We start from the raw sequence: 19,028 nt of genomic DNA, 5'->3' as shown, positions 1-19,028 counted from the left end.
TGCTCACCAGCAGTCTTCCCTTGATTTGTGCAGCTCAAAGGTGCTCGACATGTACGCAAAAATCATCACTTCCCAGCCCAGCCTAGAGCGCAGCCACATCCCGGGATTCCTCAAACTTTTCCAACAGCAAGCCGAACCCACGGCTCTGGGTGACACACCGCTCCTGGACACCTGCAGCCAGACGGCTCATCCTGAAAGAAGCAAAGCCCATCCATCTGAGTTGGGGCAGCAGAGCCACCACATTGCACGTGTATATTAATACAGAGAGTTGTATTTTCCAGTTAATTAGCACTAGAAGTAGAACACATGGGGGGCTGCGGAGGATGCTGAAGGTTCCTACTCCGTTGGTCTCCCTGATGCCACAGCCCTCAAGGCACCCCTTCCCTTGACAGAGCAGCCTTTCAGGAGGGGGGAGGTTTGGTTCCCCCCACCCTGGGCTGGGGGCCAGCCTTGCCCCAGGCACTCGCACCCCTCCACAAGAGGCTGGCCACCGGGGACGGTGAATTTCTTCGCGTGGCCTGCAAAACTGCACCGGCAACCAGCACGGGAGAGCAATCCAGGGGGTCCCGGGGCAGCCCGAATACTGATGAAACAATCCTTCTTGGGCTGCGTTAATGGAACTGCTGCCCCATTGCTCAGAGCAGGAGCAGAAGCCCCTGCGGTGGCGACCCCCGCCGTGCCACAGGCAAACCTGCCCTCAGCTGCCTCCAGCCCCTTCCCAGCGCCTGGCTCCTCGCTCGCCACGCTGCCGGCGTGCAGGTAAACACGAGCACAGTATTTGCCAGGTACCATCTGCACTGACAAACTGGCTTCGGTGGCCGTGCCACAGCTGCCTGCTCCCAGTCGAAGCCCAGCACCCAGTTCCCAGCGCTCCAGCCCAGGCGAGCTTTCCCAAGGTTTCCTGTGGGGACATGGACACGGTGGAGCCCCAGCTTTGCCCCTGGTATGACAATCTGTCCCCAGCCTGCTTGGTGATGGGCTCCCTCAGATCCCAGCTCCCAGCTCCCAGCCAATGTGTGCTGGTCTATACTGGTATCTCTCTTCCCCATGCCTTGGGTTTCTAGACCCCGATGTAGAGACCACCTGCCGGGGCTGGGGGCTGGAATCTGCTGTGCAAGTTGGGGGGGAGAAAAAAAAAAGAGGAAAAGCAGCTGCCTGGGAGGCAGGATCACCATGAAGGTGACCCAGGGGCTGGAGCCCCCCTGCTGCGGAGCCAGGCTGAGGGGGCTGGGGCTGCTCAGCCTGGGGGAGAGATGGCGCCGGGGGGACCTTGGGGCACCTCACGGTACATAAAGGGGCTACGAGAAAGCAGGAGGGGGCTTTGTACGAGGGCACATGGTGACAGGGCAAGGCCGGAACGGCTTTAAGCTGAAAGAGGGGAGACTGAGGTTGGATCTCGGGAAGAAACTGCTCCCGGTGAGGGCGGCGAGGCGCCGGCACAGGCTGCCCAGAGCAGCTGTGGGTGCCCCAGCCCTGGCAGTGCCCAAGGCCAGGCTGGACGGGGCTGGGAGCAGCCGGGGCTGGGGGGAGGGGTCCCTGCCCACGGCAGGGGCTGCAGCTGGGTGCTCTGTGCGGTCCCTTCCCACCCAAACCGCTCTGTGGTTCTATGCTTTCTGCACGCTCCTGCCTGGCACAACCCTGCGCTTCCTGCAAGCATCTCCCCAGCGAGGCGAGAAGCTGGCTTCAGAGGCAGTGGGGCATCCCCGGGGGGTGCCGTGATGTGGTGCCAGAGGACGGTGGTTCCAGTACAACCAGTCTAACCACCATGCCAGGTCGCCATCTGTCATTTCAAGTGCACACCATGTCTGCAACCTGGAAAACAGTGTAAATACAGCTGCTGTATTAATAATAAGAGTAATAAGTAACCTGCTGCTTCCTCCTGGCGCCGGTCTGGGGGCTGCTGCATCTCCCCTGCGATGCTCTGGCTTAGCCCTGCCTTGCCAAAGTACAGCTTGGCTGGGCAGAGCCCTCCCCTTGCCACCAGTGCAATGCACAAGAGGTGGGGTGAGGAACTTCTTCATTGTCCTTCGGGCTTCTGCATCCTGGCTTGTACCATCGGGAAGGGAACAGCTGGATCAGGACAAGAGAAGGCTCGGGAATATGATTTCCAGGGCTTGAGGATACCAGGGCTGGAAGAGAAGAGCTACAGTGGTGTTGCATGGCCAGATATTTAAAAGATCCGAGCGAAGGTTTAACGTGGCTTTGCAAAATTAGGAGCAGATGGCAAGTGATGGCTTGTGCCCGAGAGAACAGGGAACTGCTGGGAAACCACTCACCAGCAATGATAAAACTCCAAGGAAACCTTATGCTCTGGATACGGGTCCCGTGTGTCCCAGTTGGATGGAGCGGGGCAACTTGGTCTGTGCTGCTGCTGGTGTCTCAGCTGCATCAGGTTGGGGCGGTGGGAAGCCAAGGACAGGGGCTGACACAGGGGACAGTTGCAGGGACATTGCTTGCTCAGAGGAGCAGGACGTCCCAGGGGCCACGTGGGATGCCGGCGGTGAGGGATGCTCACAGGCATCCCCTGGGCTACGTGGGCGAGGACTCAGAAAGGCATTTCCAACATGGGCTTTGGACACACCAAGCAGTCGGAGCAGAAGACACCTTCAAGGAAAACACTGAAACCAGGTGAATAAACGACAGGAACATTTCCAGATTTTCCAGCAATCCCAAGGAACAAACCAGCAGCCTCAGCAGCGGCCCTGGTCACCAGCACTCAGGGAGATGCCACCGTTTGTGGCCCCCATCACCCGCAGCCTGTGCCCGACCGCATCTAACTCCACCAACCGCCGTGATGATTTAGTCAGGAGTTAGGGTATGCAGGTTGAGCTCCTTCGTGCCAAGCAGAGCTCAGGGAGGTGAGGTAACCTGCCTAAAGCGGGGGGTGAGTCAGCACCGAGGCAGGAAACCTCCCTGGGACTCGCCCCTGCTGCAGCCTCCAACCACGCTCCTGATCTACAGGTTATTAGTGCGCGGCTCCGGTTGGAACGGCGCTGGAAGACAACGTCAGGGCCCACCGGTGAAGGAGCACAGCAGACCCCAGGTGCCCCCCTCCACAGGGTACCCTGGCTGCCCCGGCACGACACCCCATGCCCAGCATGGAGCCGTGACATTTTTCTTTCTTGGTCAAAAGTCCTCACCGGGGAAACGCGCGTGTGACTGCGCAACGACACCCTGGGTGCAAAGTGCAGAAACACCGCCAGCCAGACCGAAACCAAACACGCCTGGTCTGACAAACCGCCTGGCCTCGCTCGTCTGGCCCTTTTCGTGCCTCTAAGGCACCAAGAGGTCTGGTCTCCAGCCGGGAGCGCTGCAGGGGGTCGTTGACTTTGGGTACCCCACTGGCCACGTGAGCCTCCGGCCATGGGCACAGTGTCACCGAGGCGGCTGCTGTGTCCCCTGCGCTGGCTGCGGCAGCTGCGACGCTGCTGGCTCCAGGCCCAGATGCGGCGCGGGGACCGCTCACATGATGGCAGCATCGCAGCACGCTGCAGCAGGGATGCAGCTGATGTGCAAGAGGATGCAGCAGCCGTGCAGCGGGGTCAGGCTCCTGCAGCCCAGGCATACTGGCTTCCACTGCCAGGGAAAAACAGGTCTGGGAGGAACAAAGCCACCAAGGAGACATCTCCCAGCCCAGAGCACCTGTGGGCTGCAGGGAACAAGCCCCCTCTGCTCGCCCTGGTGCAACCAGCCCTGGTGGAGATGATGACACTGGTTTCCCCCTCGCCAGGGACAGGTGGTGGCCCAGGACACCCATCATGGTCCCACAGCACCTGCTAGAACCGCCGAGAGGCAAGAGCCGTGCCTGGACTGGTGTTGCACCCACAGCCCTGCTGCGCTCCCTGCTGCTGAAGGGTGCTCGCAGCTTTGAAACCCATGGGTGGGGTGGGCAAGCACCCGCACCCTGTCCCTCGCACCCTGCAAACCAAGGGCAAAACCAAGGATTTGCAGGGAACCGCTCCGAGCCTGGCAAATCCTGCCACAGTCTGTGCCTGCCTCATCCCTGCTGCAATCCACAGTCACTTTAATGCGATGTTAAATTCCCAGTCTTACAGCTCCAGGTGACAGAGCTGGGCAGCCAGCTGGCTGCTAGGTATTTCTTTGTTTGTTCTTATTTTCTTTTTATTTCTTCCTCAAACTCCCTCCATCATTTCAGACTACAGTGGCTCTTACCTGCTCCGCAGCTGCTCACAAACCCAGAAGGACATTTCTGTCAAAAAAAAAGGAAAAAAAAAAAAAAAGGTACATCTTTCAATCTATACTATACCCTCATGGGTTAGAAAAACAGAAAATCATTGCAAGTTTTTTCTGAAATGGTCATTTATTTTTTTTTTCCCCAGTCAATCGTAGCTTGTGTACTTTGAGCGGCTCTGACGACGGAGCGGGGCTGGGGGATGCTTACCCACGGGACACCGTGCCCTCCCCAGCCACACCACGGCACCAGCCACCCGGTGCCACCTGCCCGCAGCCCCCCGGCCCCGTTGGAGGTGCTGGCACAAGTGACCAATGCCTTCCACAAAGAAATAAAATATTTCTCCATAAAAAACCTGTAACAATAATTTATCTGCTAACAAGCATTAAGAGCACAAAACCACCTCGTTTCTCTGCCCCACCTGCTCCTCTTGGACCTTAGCATTACGCCTTCTGTATCCAAGAGGGACATCTCGCTGTTTCCCCACATTCCCAAATCTTTACTTACCTTAAATCCTTAAACTTGCTGTTTGTACGGCTGCACCGACAGCCCTGGCCTCCCACCAGCATCACCGCATCTGGCTGTGAGCACTTGGCCGGCAGCTGGTCCGGGGGAAGAGCTGGTCCAGGGATGCAGCTGTCTCCCGCATCGCTGTCACCCCAGGGACCCCACCTGTGCCCATGTGCCACTGCTGACGCCAGCCCAGCATCTCCGTTGGACAAGCAATTAAATCACGTGGAGCTCACCCATACTTTAAAATAAGCTTTATTTAGATCTTTTATAATTTTATATTTGCATCCATGCCTTCAAGGATTCTCCCCCACTCACATGGGGAAAAGTTAAATCTAATGTTACCCATAATTCATATGCTATTTATCGAAGTTCTCTTTTAAATAAATCATCCTCTTAGTACTTTTTAGAATTATTTCCTAATTTACAAAAAAGCTGAAATGCAAAGGAAACTACTCAGTAACAAGGAAATTGCTCATCTGTTCTGGTGGTTTATAGTTTAAATTATAAAAACGCAAGGAGAACAAAAAAAAACAACCAACCAACCAACCAAACCCCGAAAACCCAACAAAACGTATAAAAATGCTTCTCTGCGGAGAAAGATGCCACGGGGCAAAGCCTGCCCTGCCAGCCCAGGCCCTCCCCTCGGCAGAGCCCGGGGGGCTGCTCCCTCCCCTCGCCCCCCCATGGCCTCCCCGCATCATCCCTTAGGAATACACAGCGCGAGGGCATCAGCGGTTTAGTTCGGTGATTTAAGACAAAAATACCCCTTTTTCAACCGGGGTGCGCGTATCAGAATTAAGAAAAATAATACACTATTATAGCATCATTAAATAAATCTTAATACATTTTTTTTTAAGAGCTTAAAATTATATCGTAAGCATTAAAGCATAAGGTACTTGTCTTGGCATAAGCAGAGCGCGGTGTGTGTTAGTGGGGAGGGGAAGCAGCGGCCGCGCCGGGGGGCTGCTCCCAGGGCATTCCCAGGGAATTCGGAAGCACAAGCTCCACCTGCGCCTCAAAATCACCCCGGTGCCACAAAAACCTCCCCAGCGGGGACTCGTACCGATTTCCCCAGCCCCTCCCCCGACAGCAGTAACACCCCACGTGGAAGCGGGGTGGCCAGCCCTGACCGGGCGACGTCTCAGGATATCTCGGGCTATCACCTCTCCCCTGCTCCCAGCTCATGCCAGATCCCCCAAATTTCATTTGAAGCAAAGGGTGAGCCCCCCAGATGTGGGGTAAGACAGAGGGCAAAGCTCCCACCAGTTTCACCCCCCCTCCCCGACCGATTTTCTGGCATGTATTTAAGTTTGCGTTTTCCAAGGCGTTAAGTGCTCCTGGGGCATCTGCAGCCACGGGGCCAAGAGTGCCCACAGTGTGTGGGGGGGTCCACGGTCCAGTCCCCCCCAGCAGCAGCTTCCCAGGACAGTACAGTACAAACACACCCTTCTTCCTCCCCGCCCCATCCCAACCGACATGGAAAAATATAAAAATCCCAAAACTTCTGCAATAATTTAGTTAGAATAGCTCCTCTGGGTTTGTGCAAATAAATTAAAACAACTAAAAAGGAACGTTAAAACACTTATTTCCAGACCGGCAGGCGTTACAACCAGCCCGTGTCGCCTCCGCGGGGTTCGGCCAGGAAGACATCACAGCGAATGAGATTTTTTTTTTTTTTTCATTTTTTTCCTTTTTGTGTGTGTGTGTGTTTTCTCTCTAAGGTCCCTCAGCTGGGCAGGTTCTTCGTCCCCAGGCGAGGACATCCCGCGGGCTGGGCTCCGGAAAACAGCGGGTTTCGGACAAGAGACGTCACAAGCACAAAGTGCACAATATTTTGGGTATTTACAGAGACACAGCAGTCCTTCAAGTTTCAAGTTTTGTCAAAAGAAGAAGGAAAAAGAACCAAAAAAGAACAGAACCCCAAAACAAAACCAACAAAAACCCAAACGGACAAACTGAAGTGACAACGGAGGAGTTATCGGTACGGAAGAAAAAAAAATACAAAAAACCACCATGAAAAAAAGGAAAAAACTGAAGTTACGACACGGCTGCATCGCTCCCAAGACAACAGGTCACACGTCCACAGGCGGGGCTGGGGCAGGGGTATGTACAGCGGCGGCGGTGAGCCGGGGAGAGGCGGGGGGTCACCAGTCCGCATCCTCCTCGATGTAGTAGTCGGGGGCCGTACCGTCGAAGAGGCCGGGGTCGAGGGACTTGCGCTGCTTCCCCCGGGCAAACACCCTGGAGATGGAACCGAAGCCCATCTTCTCTTTCTTCTTTTTCCGTTTCTGGTCTTCCAGGTCCTCTAGAGACTGCGGGGGGAGAGGACACGTGTTTGGCTACGGCGCTTTTCATTGACCCCCCCACCCCCAGCTCCCATCAAGGATGATGGACCACAGGGTCCAGGTCCCCTAAAAGATTTGGGTCCAGGTCCAAAGCAACATTAAGACCCTGGACCAAAAAATAAAAGTATTTCTGAAATACACATGATAGAATCTGCAGTGAAATTGGGCCCCCTACCCACATTTCTGGGATTTTGGTTTCTTCATCCAACCGCTTCAGGATTTTGGCTCCAGAAATCTAACGCCAGAGCAAGGGGCTTACAAAAATACCCCCCTGTTTTAGGGTCACATGCAGGAGAATAACCTGATCTAGGCTGTGCCTTACCAAAACTAAGACTGCAATGGCCCCTGAGCACAGCAACTGCCTACGGCATCACCTGGATTTGAGGGAAAATCTCAGAATTCCGAGATTACCATCCTGAATGGTAAGGCTTCTGGGTTTTTTTCCTCCCCTAAAAGCCCCAGCCACCGCCTCTGACAGCCCCCCCAAGTACTTGCTAGCACAGGACAGGGTCTCACGAGCAGGATTTAAACAGGGCTTTGTGCCCTACCTGTACGATTGGGTTGTGCAAGTTCTTCTGTACTGGTCCAGGACTGTCCCCCTGCGGCAGAAGGAGATGGATCCATCTTATCAGCCTCAACTCAGCCTGGGACCCCCCCCCCCCCCCCAGCAAAAAGCCGGTTGGCTGGGCAGCTGAAAGGCTGTGGGGCTGCAATAAACCCCCTGGGACGCAGCTCTCCGGGCCACTACGCCTCCAACCCATCCCCATCCCCAAACCCAGCAGCGCTTTGGGAAGTGAAGGACCCGCAGCATCCCCAGCACCCATCTCCCCAGCCAGACCCACAGAGTGGGGAGGCAAGCCCACCCCCCCCCTGCCCCGTAGTGGCCTTACGTTGCAGAGTGAGTGCGTTCGATGCCGGGGTGAGTTGATGTCACTCGGCGTGGATGACCGGTCACCTTCGGCCGCGGAGGCGTCAGAGATGATGGACGGCTGCCGGGAGTGACAGGGACTCACTCTGACCGCTGGGAAGCAGAGCGGGGGGCATTGGGGAGTTAACATCGCGCCAGCAAAAAACATCACACCCACGCCCTGCAAAGCCTCTGAAGCGCTGCCAGAAAGTTTTGCCTGCTTTTCCTTTTCCTCTAGGGGGGAATAAGGCAGCTCCCCGAAATGGTTTGGCCCCGAGAACTTGCCAGTGCCCCGACCTCAGGGGGTGCCCACCTTGCCGGTCCGCCGGGTGCTGGGGGTGCGAGTGGTAGAGGGTCTGCTGGCTCTGCCGGATGGCGGCCGTCAGCGGGAGGTCGGCCTGCATCACCCACTCCTGGTTGCCGTTCAGCACCGTCTCGCCCGGCATGGCCAAGGAGTGGCGCTTGGGGACGTCCTTGGTCAGCGTGGCGAGGGACTGCTTGGCCTGGGGAAGGACACCAAGGTGGTGGAGGGGGAAAACCGTATGAACACATCTCCCGGCACTGCAGAACCAGCAGCAACACGCCACGGCCAACCCGCCCTGCCCTTTGCAAGTAAATACCCGAACCGCATTGCTCCCTGCACCGAGGATAACCCGCTCCTTTTTAGCGATGGAGTCTTACTTTTGATTCTTACTTTTTCTGCCACTATTGCAATAACGCAAGCACTGCGGCGAACGCAGGCATGCAACCGCTGCGGCAAACAAATGCAATATGGCAATACACGCAGCAAAACCTGCCAGGGCGTTGGAAGCACCGGAGCCGCTGAGTCGAGCACCTGGCGCAGGGCTGACCCTCGAGACGTGCCCACCACGTCCCCGAGCTCACCATGGCCAGCTCGGCCTCCAGCTCCTTCATGCGGTTGTCTTTCAGGTCGAGCTGGGAGCGGAGGGCACTGGCGTGGTCCGTCGCCTCCTTGGCTTGCCGCCGCAGCTCCCACTTCTCCCGCTCCAGGAGGTCCTTCTCCTTTGCCAGCGCCTTCACCGCGTCCTCGCTCTCCTGCCGGGACACGGGGCGGCCATCAGGAAGGGGAAACCCACCTGCTACTACAAACCCCTCTGCTGTGATCCCCTCAGTGACCACCCGACCTCTGCCTTGCCAAAGGGCAAGCAGCACCTTTGGGTGTCGCAAGAGCCCTGTGCCCGCAAGCAGGGAGCTGTGGGATGTGGCCGGTCCCCCGAAAAGGGATGCCGGGTGTGCACCTGCTTAAAATTACAACTGATTCCCCACACCTGGCTCGCTGGCCACATTTCCTCTGGGATTTATTTATCCTTAATTCCCTCCGGTCCATCCCTCGCAGCAGGGGAGCAGAGTTTCACCCGATTGCAACCCAGGTCTTGCGCTCATGCCACTGCCAGCCCCCCACGCCACGAGACCCCGGCGCTGGGCTCCCAAGCTCACTTTCCTATGCTGCTCGTAGTTCCTGATGAAGTCGCGGAGCTGCTCCTCGCGGCTCTCCAGCGTGGCGTACAGCTGCTGCATCTGGCTCACCAGGTCCGTCTTCTCCGCCTTCAAGCGTTTGCGGTCGGCTTTCATGGCTGCGGGAGAGATGACGGCTTGAGCGTGGGGGCACAGAACCCTTCTTTTGCTTCCATCACTTCTACTTGTCGAGGAAAAATCATCAAAATTATGAGCCTGGGGCTGGGCTGGGTGCAGATGCCCACTCATCCCCATCGCTGCTCCCCTGCAACCCCCCGAAATGCCCATCGCATTGCTGCTGTAGCTCCTAATCATCCCCTGCTCTCCAAGGGGCAGCTCAGCCCCTGCAGAAGGCGATTTGAGAGCAAAACTGCTGCTGCAGCCACAGGGCCCGGTGCAGGAAAACCTGCTGCTCCCTTCCAGGATAAATAAACCACAACCGGTTTATTTTTAGCAGCCAGGCAGATTCCTGCAGCGCTCCCACGAGCCCAGGGCACGGCTCCCCGCGTGCCCCCTTCCAGCTCAGCAATGCTGCGTGGGGATGGAGCGGGATGCGATGTGGGGGGGTTTGGCCAGCCCCCCAGAGGAAATCAAGACCTTTGTGTTTTCCCTCGCCCACGCACCAGCAAGGGATGCTCGCCGACCACCAACCCGGGGACAGCTTTGCTGTAAGTCTGGTAAAACCGGGGAGGCATTAGAGAAATACCACGTAGGACAAAGGGCTTCAGTAATTTCCACACGTTAAGGGCTTTGCCCAAGCCTTGAACTTGGTCCTTGGCAGCGCTGCAGAAATGCCCCGCGGCTCCCTGCTCCAGATACAACCCACCCCCAAAAAATAACACGCAGAATCAGAATGCAAACATTGCTTTTTGTTATAGGACAGACCCTGCATGCTTTTCCACCCGGAGGAAGTGCTGCTCTCAGGGGAGTGGGATGGTATGAAACAACCCCTGCCCCTCCAGCGCTCGCTGCACTGCAAGCAGCTGAGCCTTGTGACTCACTCCTCTCCATAAGAAAAAAATAATAAATCCAACTCCCCTCCAAATCCCCAGAAAAACCAACCCCAAGCCCACCGAGAGCTGTCTGTATTACAAAACCCTTTAGATGACAGCCCCATCACGAGTGGGACCCATCTCCACACGCGGGTCCAACCTATTTCTATTAAAGAAATCCAGGAGGAGCGTTTCAGCACAGGTGGTGCGTCCCACCCGCCCCGTCAGGAGTCACTCCGTCTGGGGGCTCATCCTGCCCCATGATGGGCCTCAGCTCCTCCCGACGAGACACGTGTGCGATAAAGACTGGATGGAGGAATGCAAGAAAATCATTACCGCGGCACGCTTACGAGGAAATTAATTCCCTTTGTGCAATGAGCACCTTTGGTACCCTTGGCTTTGCGCCTCTGCCCTCCGCCAGCCCAGGAAGGCTTGTGCGGACCCTCCCTTGGCTGGGGACCCTCAGCCCCGGAGCTGCTTTTTGTTAAGTACTCAGATAAAAGCATTTCCACCTGCGTGCAGGCAAGGAGAACATTGTTATTAGATCCACACCAGCATCCTCAAGCAGAATAACCTACTAACAGGAGAACATCCAGCACCGTGTGTAACGCACCAGCGTGATGCACTGCCACAGCCCCCTAAAGAAGAGTAGCACCCCTGCTCAGCCAGCTGTTGAGCTCACCGCAGCCACCTCCCGCATCCCATCCCAGGTCATCAGGACTGCTGACTCGCGGAGGGATGTACTTGGGAAGGAATTTCTTTCCATCCACAGTTGTTGCTGTACACGTGTGCTGGGGAGATGCTTGGGATGGAGCCAGTAAGGGCTTGCAGGTTAGCGCAGGAAAAGGTTTGGGGGGGGCGGAAATCAGACCACAGGGTGGAAGAAGAGGGAGACGTTTGGGACAACACAGATTGTCATCCATTAAAAACCGGGAGCTGAAATTTTGACTTTTTCGGACTAACTACTCTGCTATTAAGCATTGCAGGTAAATTTAAACACGGAAAAACAACAAACCAGCTAAGAAATGCCATAACGATTCCCGTCGTCCTGTGACAGGGAGCGCTGGGGGTTCCTCCTTGCCTGCTTCAACGAACGTGACTCCTCCTGGGACAACTGAGCTCCTTCCCACACCGGGACTTTCCTTACTTTTTTCCCCGCTTAGGAAATTCCTACAGAAACCATCTAAAAATAACCGCAAGAGGACTACAGGTAAGGTTTTAAAAAAGCCCTTCCCACCACCTGCGTGTCTTTAACCACACGTGACCTCAAAACTCATTCCAAAAGCAGAAGGAAGGATGCGCGGAGCGAGCCAGACCCGCGGAGGCGGGTACCCAGCACCACCGGCCATGCTGGCTGCCGCTCCAGGGCACATGTTAGGTGACCCGGGCTCCAGCAGGGGAATTTCTGCCCCTCGGAACCCTGCCCAGGCAGGGTCCATCTCAGCCCCATCCCCGCAGGACATCACGCTGCCAAAACCCCCGTTTTCAAGCCCTTGAACGCTTTGTGACACTTATATAGGAATTTTTTCATTTCCTTGAGGATACCGAGAGGCTCTTGCCAAAGTTTAAGTCACATCTGCACTGGATGATGCTGGAGACAACAAAAGGCTCCTAATGAATTTAATTAAAGAGTGAGTCCTCTATAGCATACAACCTGTTTTAATTAGTGGCAGCGTTCAGGGTCCTTAAAGATTTACAGAAAACACTTCATCGCTTGCCAAAAAATTCAACAACAACTGTTCAGAAGTACTATTAGGAAAAGAGCACCTACCACCTCCCAGGGTTGAATATTTACCAGTATTCAGGCTAAACAGTGCAGCAGGAAGGTAACGGACTTTGGCTACTGCAAGAGCAGTTTCTTTCCTATTAACCCCAATGGACAATTTACCTTTTGTTTCAACTGGGATTTGAGAGATTTGCTAAAATTAATGCACTTTTTTTCCCCTCCCTGCCATTACCAGCACTCTCCCTCCTCCAAAACTGATTAGCTCCTCAGCTTACAGAAGATTTATCAGCCATTTGAGAACGTAATTCCAAACCCAATTAATAGGAAATTAATTGAAAGAGGCAGGAGAAAAATAAGAAGTTAGGCAGAAGCGAACAGTTAGGGCTGCCAGTGGCTCCTGGACCGAGCACCGCTTGGTGCAGCAGCTTAATAGGTTCTTAGCAAACAAGCCTGGCTAATTACTGAGCCAGGGAAAATGAGCCACTGCAATCCACGGCGTGACGGCAGGGGCAGCCAAGGGGGAATAAAGTGGGTTTTCACTGGCCATCGGGGCCATCCCAGGAGACGAAATGGTGAAATTTTTTCTTTAATCTGATAACCCAGGGCCAGGTTTCTGTGTCCCACCCCCTCAGGAACAGCTCAATACACCCCGTCCCCCCGCCCATCTGCACGGTGGGCTCCAGCAAAATCTCCGACCTGTTCGTCAACCCAAGACAGCAAGAGAAGCAAGAAATCCTAAACCTGTACCGTGAGTGGAAACTGTTTACCTCACACAGCTTATTTGCATTATTTATTTTCCCCTCCCACCCACAGCACATGGCAGAAGCAGAGGGGGAACCCACCAGCCCCCCCTCAGACTCAGCACCTCGGCACCAGCCCCGGCAGCAAGTGGTGGGCAAGACAGGTTGGGAACAGTGGTGTGGACCCCCCAGCCCCCATCGCTGCCCCCCACGTCCCCGCTAGTCCTGTACCAGGTCAGCCTGTGCTCCCGTTATTTGAGCTTCCACGTCCTGCCACACGATCCGTCCCCTGAGCATCGCTCCTTCAGGAGAAGGAGGATGATGGCCACAGAGTGGTGACGGGACCCTCTCTACACCTGACTCCTCTTGCAGCCAAAACAATTAAAAATCCCTCCCCCCTAGAGCCTTCTGTTTCTACCTTTACCTAATGAGCCGAAATCTAACCGCTCCCATGTGCCAGCCTGAGCGGCACATCCCCGGCCGGGGCAGAGGCACAGCTGAGCCGCCCAGCGATGCCACCACCGATGGTGCCACCACCCCACGGTCCCTGCCTTGACACCTCACCAGGCTGGATGGGAATTAGCTGCTGCTTGCTAAAACCGAGCATCTTCCTGCTACGATGGGGGCTGTGATAAATACCATCCCATCCCTTCAACATTAATAATATCTAATTAAGGGAAAGTGAGGCAGTGGTGGTTGCACCATCTAGCCCAGGTTTGCTTGGAGAACACCTGGATCATAATTAATTTGGCTTCCTTGGTAATGGGATGTTAGATGAAACCCACTATGTTTGGGCCACGGCAACCTGCCTCTGCTTGGCTTCCTGCTCCCGGGATGAAGCCGCAGATCCCAAACACAAGGCAGGGCACTGGCAGCGGACACGGCCACCTCTGACTCCCATCTGCTTGTGAGCGCTTCCCTTGCTGGGTACAAGGTGGATTTTCATACCAGGAATGGGATCCGAGCCAACTAACACTTACTGAGTCATGTACTTCTTCTCTAACACGGGGAAAGGCATGCTCGGGGGGGCACCGCTCCAGCCTCGGCAATGCCCTGTGCAAGAGGAACGCGTAAACCCATCCTGTCCCGTTAACATTCACTTAATTTCTCCTGTTTCTCTGCCCCAACCATGAAATTCAATATTGTCGCCATGACTAACCCATAAAATCAGTCAGCCCTGTGCAGGAGTCGCAGGCTCTGTAGTTAAACGGGCGCTGCCGTCACCGTCTGCGGAGACGGTCTTGCTGTCGAAGCCATCAATGTCACGCGGCGTCGGGCAGAGGCACCGCTCGCTCCCAGGCACACGGAGGTACGGTGGGGGCAGATTTGAGCAAAGTGCCAAATTTCAGGAACAACAACAACAAAAAATAATCATGTGAGGCGTTCACCTTGCGGGCATTTACCTGCAACCACCCTGCTGCGAGGCCAAGGGCTTGCCAAAGCAGAGCCCCAGGGGTCACCAAGCTGGTCAACGACTTGTGCTGTGACTTTAAGGTGGGTCTTCACAGGAGCAGAACAGGTTACCTGTACAGAGCCCCACGTCCTTTTGGTGGAGGGGGCTTCCTCTGCTGAGTCCAGGGCTGAGACGCCCATCTGCTGGACGCCCAACCACCAGGACACCCATCTGCTGGGAACATCCAATTGCCCGCTCCTTGGCCACCCCCTCTCACTGCAGCCAGCCAGGGGTGCTGGGGGTCTCTGCGGGGGGCTTGCCGCAGCCCAAACACCCTCCCTGGGGGCTCACAGCTCCGAGGTGCGGGTTTGCGAGGGAGGAGACCACGCTACGACCCATTTGCGGAGCAGACGCCAAGCCGGATCTCGCCTCCCCCAGCCGCGGGAAAGCCAGCCCAAGGTCTCCACCTTGGCAGTCGAAAAGGAAACAGAAACCAGGTTTGCTCTCCGTGTGATAATCCCGCAGGTGAGCTCTGGCGTATTGGATAAACCTGTCCACAAACGGGGCTGCTGCCATTAGCCCACACACTCACAGATGTCACCTGGCCAAGAGGCTCCTCAAGTCCTCCAGGCGCTCGGGCACAGTCCCTTGCAGCAGCAGGACCAGCAGCAATAAAGCTGTCTGCAACTTCTCCTGCCGGAGATTTCTGCATCAGAAATCCAGAACACATCCATACCTTTCCAACCAGGGCTGGGGAAAACTATCTACGTGCATTAACACTGTAAGCACGATCGGGAGTCCCAGCCCCAGCCAAGGAGGAGAGGATGGTAGGACGTAGCGCTATGGGATTCTACTTGGACGTGAACCGATTTTGAAAAAAGTGCAAGCGATGGAATTAGCCCAGAAAAAGGTGCAATAAGGAAGCCTAAAGCACATGCTGCTGGGGATACTGAAACTGCTCGAGTCAGTCCTGCAGAGCAGCCTGTGCTGCTGCAGATCCCTGCTCCCCCCCTCAGCACGGCACCGGGAAGATGCCACACGGGCTGGTCACCAGCTCTGCCCCCGTGCAAAATCGGGATGGGCTGGAAACGCACTGCCAAAGAGGGACGATGAGCCCACGCTCCTCCACCCAGACCAAACAGAACCCTGCGTGGCCATGGAAAACAAAGGCACTTAAACCTGCAGGAGCCCTCCCGAAAGCAAACCCTGCCGGCAAACCCTCTCCACTTCCCTCGGCATGAAGGCCCTGCGAGCCAATATCTATCTGAACTGGCTGCGTCCTGCGTCGTGCTTCCAGGCTCAGAGCCAGCAACGACAACAGATTTCCATATAATTTATCTGCTAACGACGTTACACGCGCCCCAAGGCCGGCCTTGCACCGCTGCAGGCGCAGGGATGCTGCAGCTGATGCTGCCGGGCATCCTTCAGCCAGAGCACGGGGCTGGGCAGCGCTGCGTGCTGTGGGGTGGGGGCAGCTCTGGGAGCCATGGGGATCGGCTGACACGAAGTCCTGAGCTACAGGACAGCGTGGCCGGGTATCCCGGAGCTCCTCGTGCTGCCTTATCCCGCAGCTCCTTAACACAGAGCCGCTACTTTCCCCAGCGCCTCTATTAGCAGACACGTTTCTCCTGGCAGAGCCATTCACCAGGCGCAGTTATTGCCGTTTCCCCCCCTTTTTGGCTACAGATAACTTTTTCACAGAAAGGAAAAAGGATTTTTCCCCGTCCCTCCAGCTGCTGATCCCGTTTCCATATTACCCATCTCCATATCCGCCGCCGTGCTAAGCCTGCTCTGCTGCCCAGCGCCTCCAGCCCAGCTCGCGGGGCCGGGTCCAGCACGGCGAGCTTTTCCAAATTACCCCAAAGCTTTCCAGTATTGCAGGGGAGGGACGGAGCATCGATTTAAAAAGGCTTCTTGTTAGGCACCGTTCCAAGTGCAAGCTGAGATTCCCTCTTCCCAGCCATCACACCTGCAAAGAAGTCCTGGAAAACCAATCCCAGTGGCTCACATAGCAGCCCAATAAAAAACCTACATTATACTCCTTAAATACGATTCTCAAGCCAACCCCAGTTTTTCTCTATACTATCCTCCGCAGAAGTGCTTATAACCTCGCTGCAGCTTCCTAGATGACTACTACTTATTTTTTTTGGAAAGAGGCTTAAAATAGTTCTGCTTTTCTGTATTTTGTGTTTATCAGCACTTCTCCCTCCCTGTCCACACGGAGCAAACATTCTCTCATTAAGGTTTTTCTTCTCCAGTTACACTTTTATAGACCCAGAGCATTTTCTGCTGCTGGAGGCTGCACTGGTGGCCTGAGGGGGCTCAAGATTTTAAAGATATTTTGGCTGTTACTAATTTATAGGGATGTTTTTGCCAATCAGAGAGCAATAGAATAATATTTTCTGAAATCCCCTCCCCAAAAGGAGACTCAGCCCAATTCCCTGCCCCCCCTCTGCATCTCAGCCCCCCGGCTGGGGGAAGATGTGATGGGTTGGGGCTCTCCCACCCTGCAGCCCCTCCCGTGCCGCTCAGCCTCTGAGCACGAGTCCTTCTGGCAGCCTCTCCGTAACCCGCAAACAGGAGCCGACACGCAGAAGTTACACTCGGTACGTGCAGAATTTGAGATGATACTTAGAGCCGCGGCACTGCAAGGGTTGAAGCAGAAGAGCTTTCCCCCACCCAGGGTCACCCCCTGGCTCCAGCCAGATCCTCCTGCCCGGACAGAAGTTTTTGGGGTAACAAAGCTGCGCCGCGGCGTTGCGCTCTGCTCGCCCCATTCCCTTGCTTGCAGCACCCCAATCCGTGCGTGACAGCAGGAGACCCGGCCCCTGCCTCCTGCAGCGCTCCCGCTAACTCCAGGCGGGATAAAGCAAACTGCAGCCACCAGGAAACTCGCTGCTTCCCTCCTAGAGTCCGAGGGGCTGGGATCCAACCCCCCCCCACCTCACCAGCTGCCTTGCAGCTGCTCCCTTGGCTCTACTCTACAGCTGGCTGCAGGGGGATTCCTTCGCAAATGCCCTCCATCCCATTTCCCAGCTCGTCCTGTCCCAGTGCCACCCCTCATCCCATCCCAGTACCACCCCTCATCCCATCCCAGTGCCACCCCTCATCCCATCCCAGTACCACCCCTCATCCCATCCCAGTACCACCCCTCATCCCATCCCAGTGCCACCCCTCGTCCCATCCCAGTGCCACCCCTCATCCCATCCCAGTACCACCCCTCATCCCATCCCAGTGCCACCCCTCGTCCCGTCCCAGTACCACCCCTCATCCCATCCCAGTGCCACCCCTTGTCCTGTCCCAGTACCACCCCTCACCAGGGCAGGACAGCAGGGGGGTCCCAGGGAGCACTGTCCTGCCATCACCCCCCCCCCCAACATGCACACAGTGAATGCATGCTGCCCAGCCCAAGTGAAAAGGACAGCTTTTCCTTGCCTCAGTGATTAATTTCTTGGAATTTTGGGGTTGTGCTGGGGGGGTGCACGCGAGGAGGGACGCGCAGCCCTTACCCTGCAGAGCCTCCTTGGCGCGCGCCAGCTCCTGCTCCTTCTGCGCCAGCTGCACCTTCAGCTCGGTGGCCGAGAGCACCTCCGGGGACTTGCTGCCGTGCGTCTCCTCCAGGTCTTTCGTCAGCATTTCCTTCATTTGCCGGAGCAGGTGAACCTCCTCCTGCAGCTGGGCCACCTCCTCCCGCAGCAGCGCTGGAGGAAGAGGAGACACAATGTGAGGAAGTGACCAACGGCTCCCGGCACGGCCCCACACACCCGCTGCAAACTCCAACCCGGGGGAAACGCTGACGAGGTGACCACCCCACGTGCAAAACCGCTTTGCACAGCCCAAAACCTGCAGCAGTGCTTGCAGCACGCCGGGACCGGAGGAGGAGGAGGAAGGATGTGATGGGGAGGTGCCGGGTAGGGAGTGGGGAGCCTTCCCTGGGTACTGGTTTCCAGTTTTTGCATTAAGAAATTAAAAGTAAGTGTTAATACATAATAGTAATAAAAAAAATAAACCAAGAGCCACCTCCCCACCCAAACCACCCACTGGTGGGGTGCTCGTATGGCCAGCATCCCACAGAGGCTGCTGAGCTCTGCTGTGCCCCATAGGATGCGCTTCAGTCTGCTCCAGCCAGCCACGCGTGCGGGGTGTACTCAGAAATATTCAGCAAAACCCCTCTGAGACTGGGAAAGGGAAGACGATGCTTCCACCTGCAGACCTGAATCCGGAATTTTTCAGGTTTACACTGGGTGAAAGCTACACCCCTCAAAGCAGCCGCGTGGCAGAAGCATCCCAGCGCATCCCAGCACATCCCAGCCTGGGTCCCCTCTGCAGCGGGAAAGCTCCAGCAACCTCCTTTCCTACAGCTATGCCCACTCCTGAGGGTCATAAAGTGCTTTTCTGCTATTCCTACATTGCACCCATACCCTCACTTCCCCTCGCTACCCTGTTCCTGCAAAGCACCGCTGGGCCATGCATGCACCGCTGCGATCCTCCGCACGAGCCAGACATCGCGATGCAAAATGACTTGCGGCAGCGTGTAAACAGCTTTATTCTGCTTCCCCTGCCCCCGCCCCCCCCCCTGGCCTTTGAGAACACACAGAGAAAAAACCCTTACTCATCCAAAGGGGGTTAGTGATTGCTTGGGTTTGCACCGTGCCTGGGGATATGGGGGGAAAACCCCCACCCCTCAGCATGCATGTTATGGTTACAGAAAAACAAAAGAAATCAACACCCTATCTCCAAGCTG

At 56.0% G+C, this 19,028-nt stretch overlaps 1 protein-coding gene across 5 annotated transcripts in view; it reads right to left on the bottom strand.

Moving 5' to 3' along the window:
* Positions 1 to 4,941: 4,941 nt before the first annotated feature.
* Positions 4,942 to 19,028, bottom strand: part of KAZN (kazrin, periplakin interacting protein) — a 171,033-nt gene continuing 156,946 nt past the window's right edge. For all 5 annotated transcript variants that reach the window (XM_040586329.1, XM_040586330.1, XM_040586333.1 and 2 more), the window contains 7 exons: positions 17,794 to 17,985; positions 9,416 to 9,552; positions 8,843 to 9,013; positions 8,271 to 8,460; positions 7,941 to 8,071; positions 7,599 to 7,649; positions 4,942 to 7,017 (listed from right to left, as the gene is read on the bottom strand). In XM_040586329.1, coding sequence (XP_040442263.1) covers positions 6,850 to 7,017; positions 7,599 to 7,649; positions 7,941 to 8,071; positions 8,271 to 8,460; positions 8,843 to 9,013; positions 9,416 to 9,552; positions 17,794 to 17,985 — 1,040 coding nt within the window. In that variant the 3' untranslated portion in view covers positions 4,942 to 6,849. The remainder of the gene's footprint in view (positions 7,018 to 7,598; positions 7,650 to 7,940; positions 8,072 to 8,270; positions 8,461 to 8,842; positions 9,014 to 9,415; positions 9,553 to 17,793; positions 17,986 to 19,028) is intronic.

Source organism: Falco naumanni, chromosome 3 (genome assembly GCF_017639655.2).
Source record: "Falco naumanni isolate bFalNau1 chromosome 3, bFalNau1.pat, whole genome shotgun sequence".
Lineage (NCBI taxonomy): Eukaryota > Metazoa > Chordata > Aves > Falconiformes > Falconidae > Falco > Falco naumanni.
This window is presented reverse-complemented; position numbering and strand designations above follow the sequence as displayed.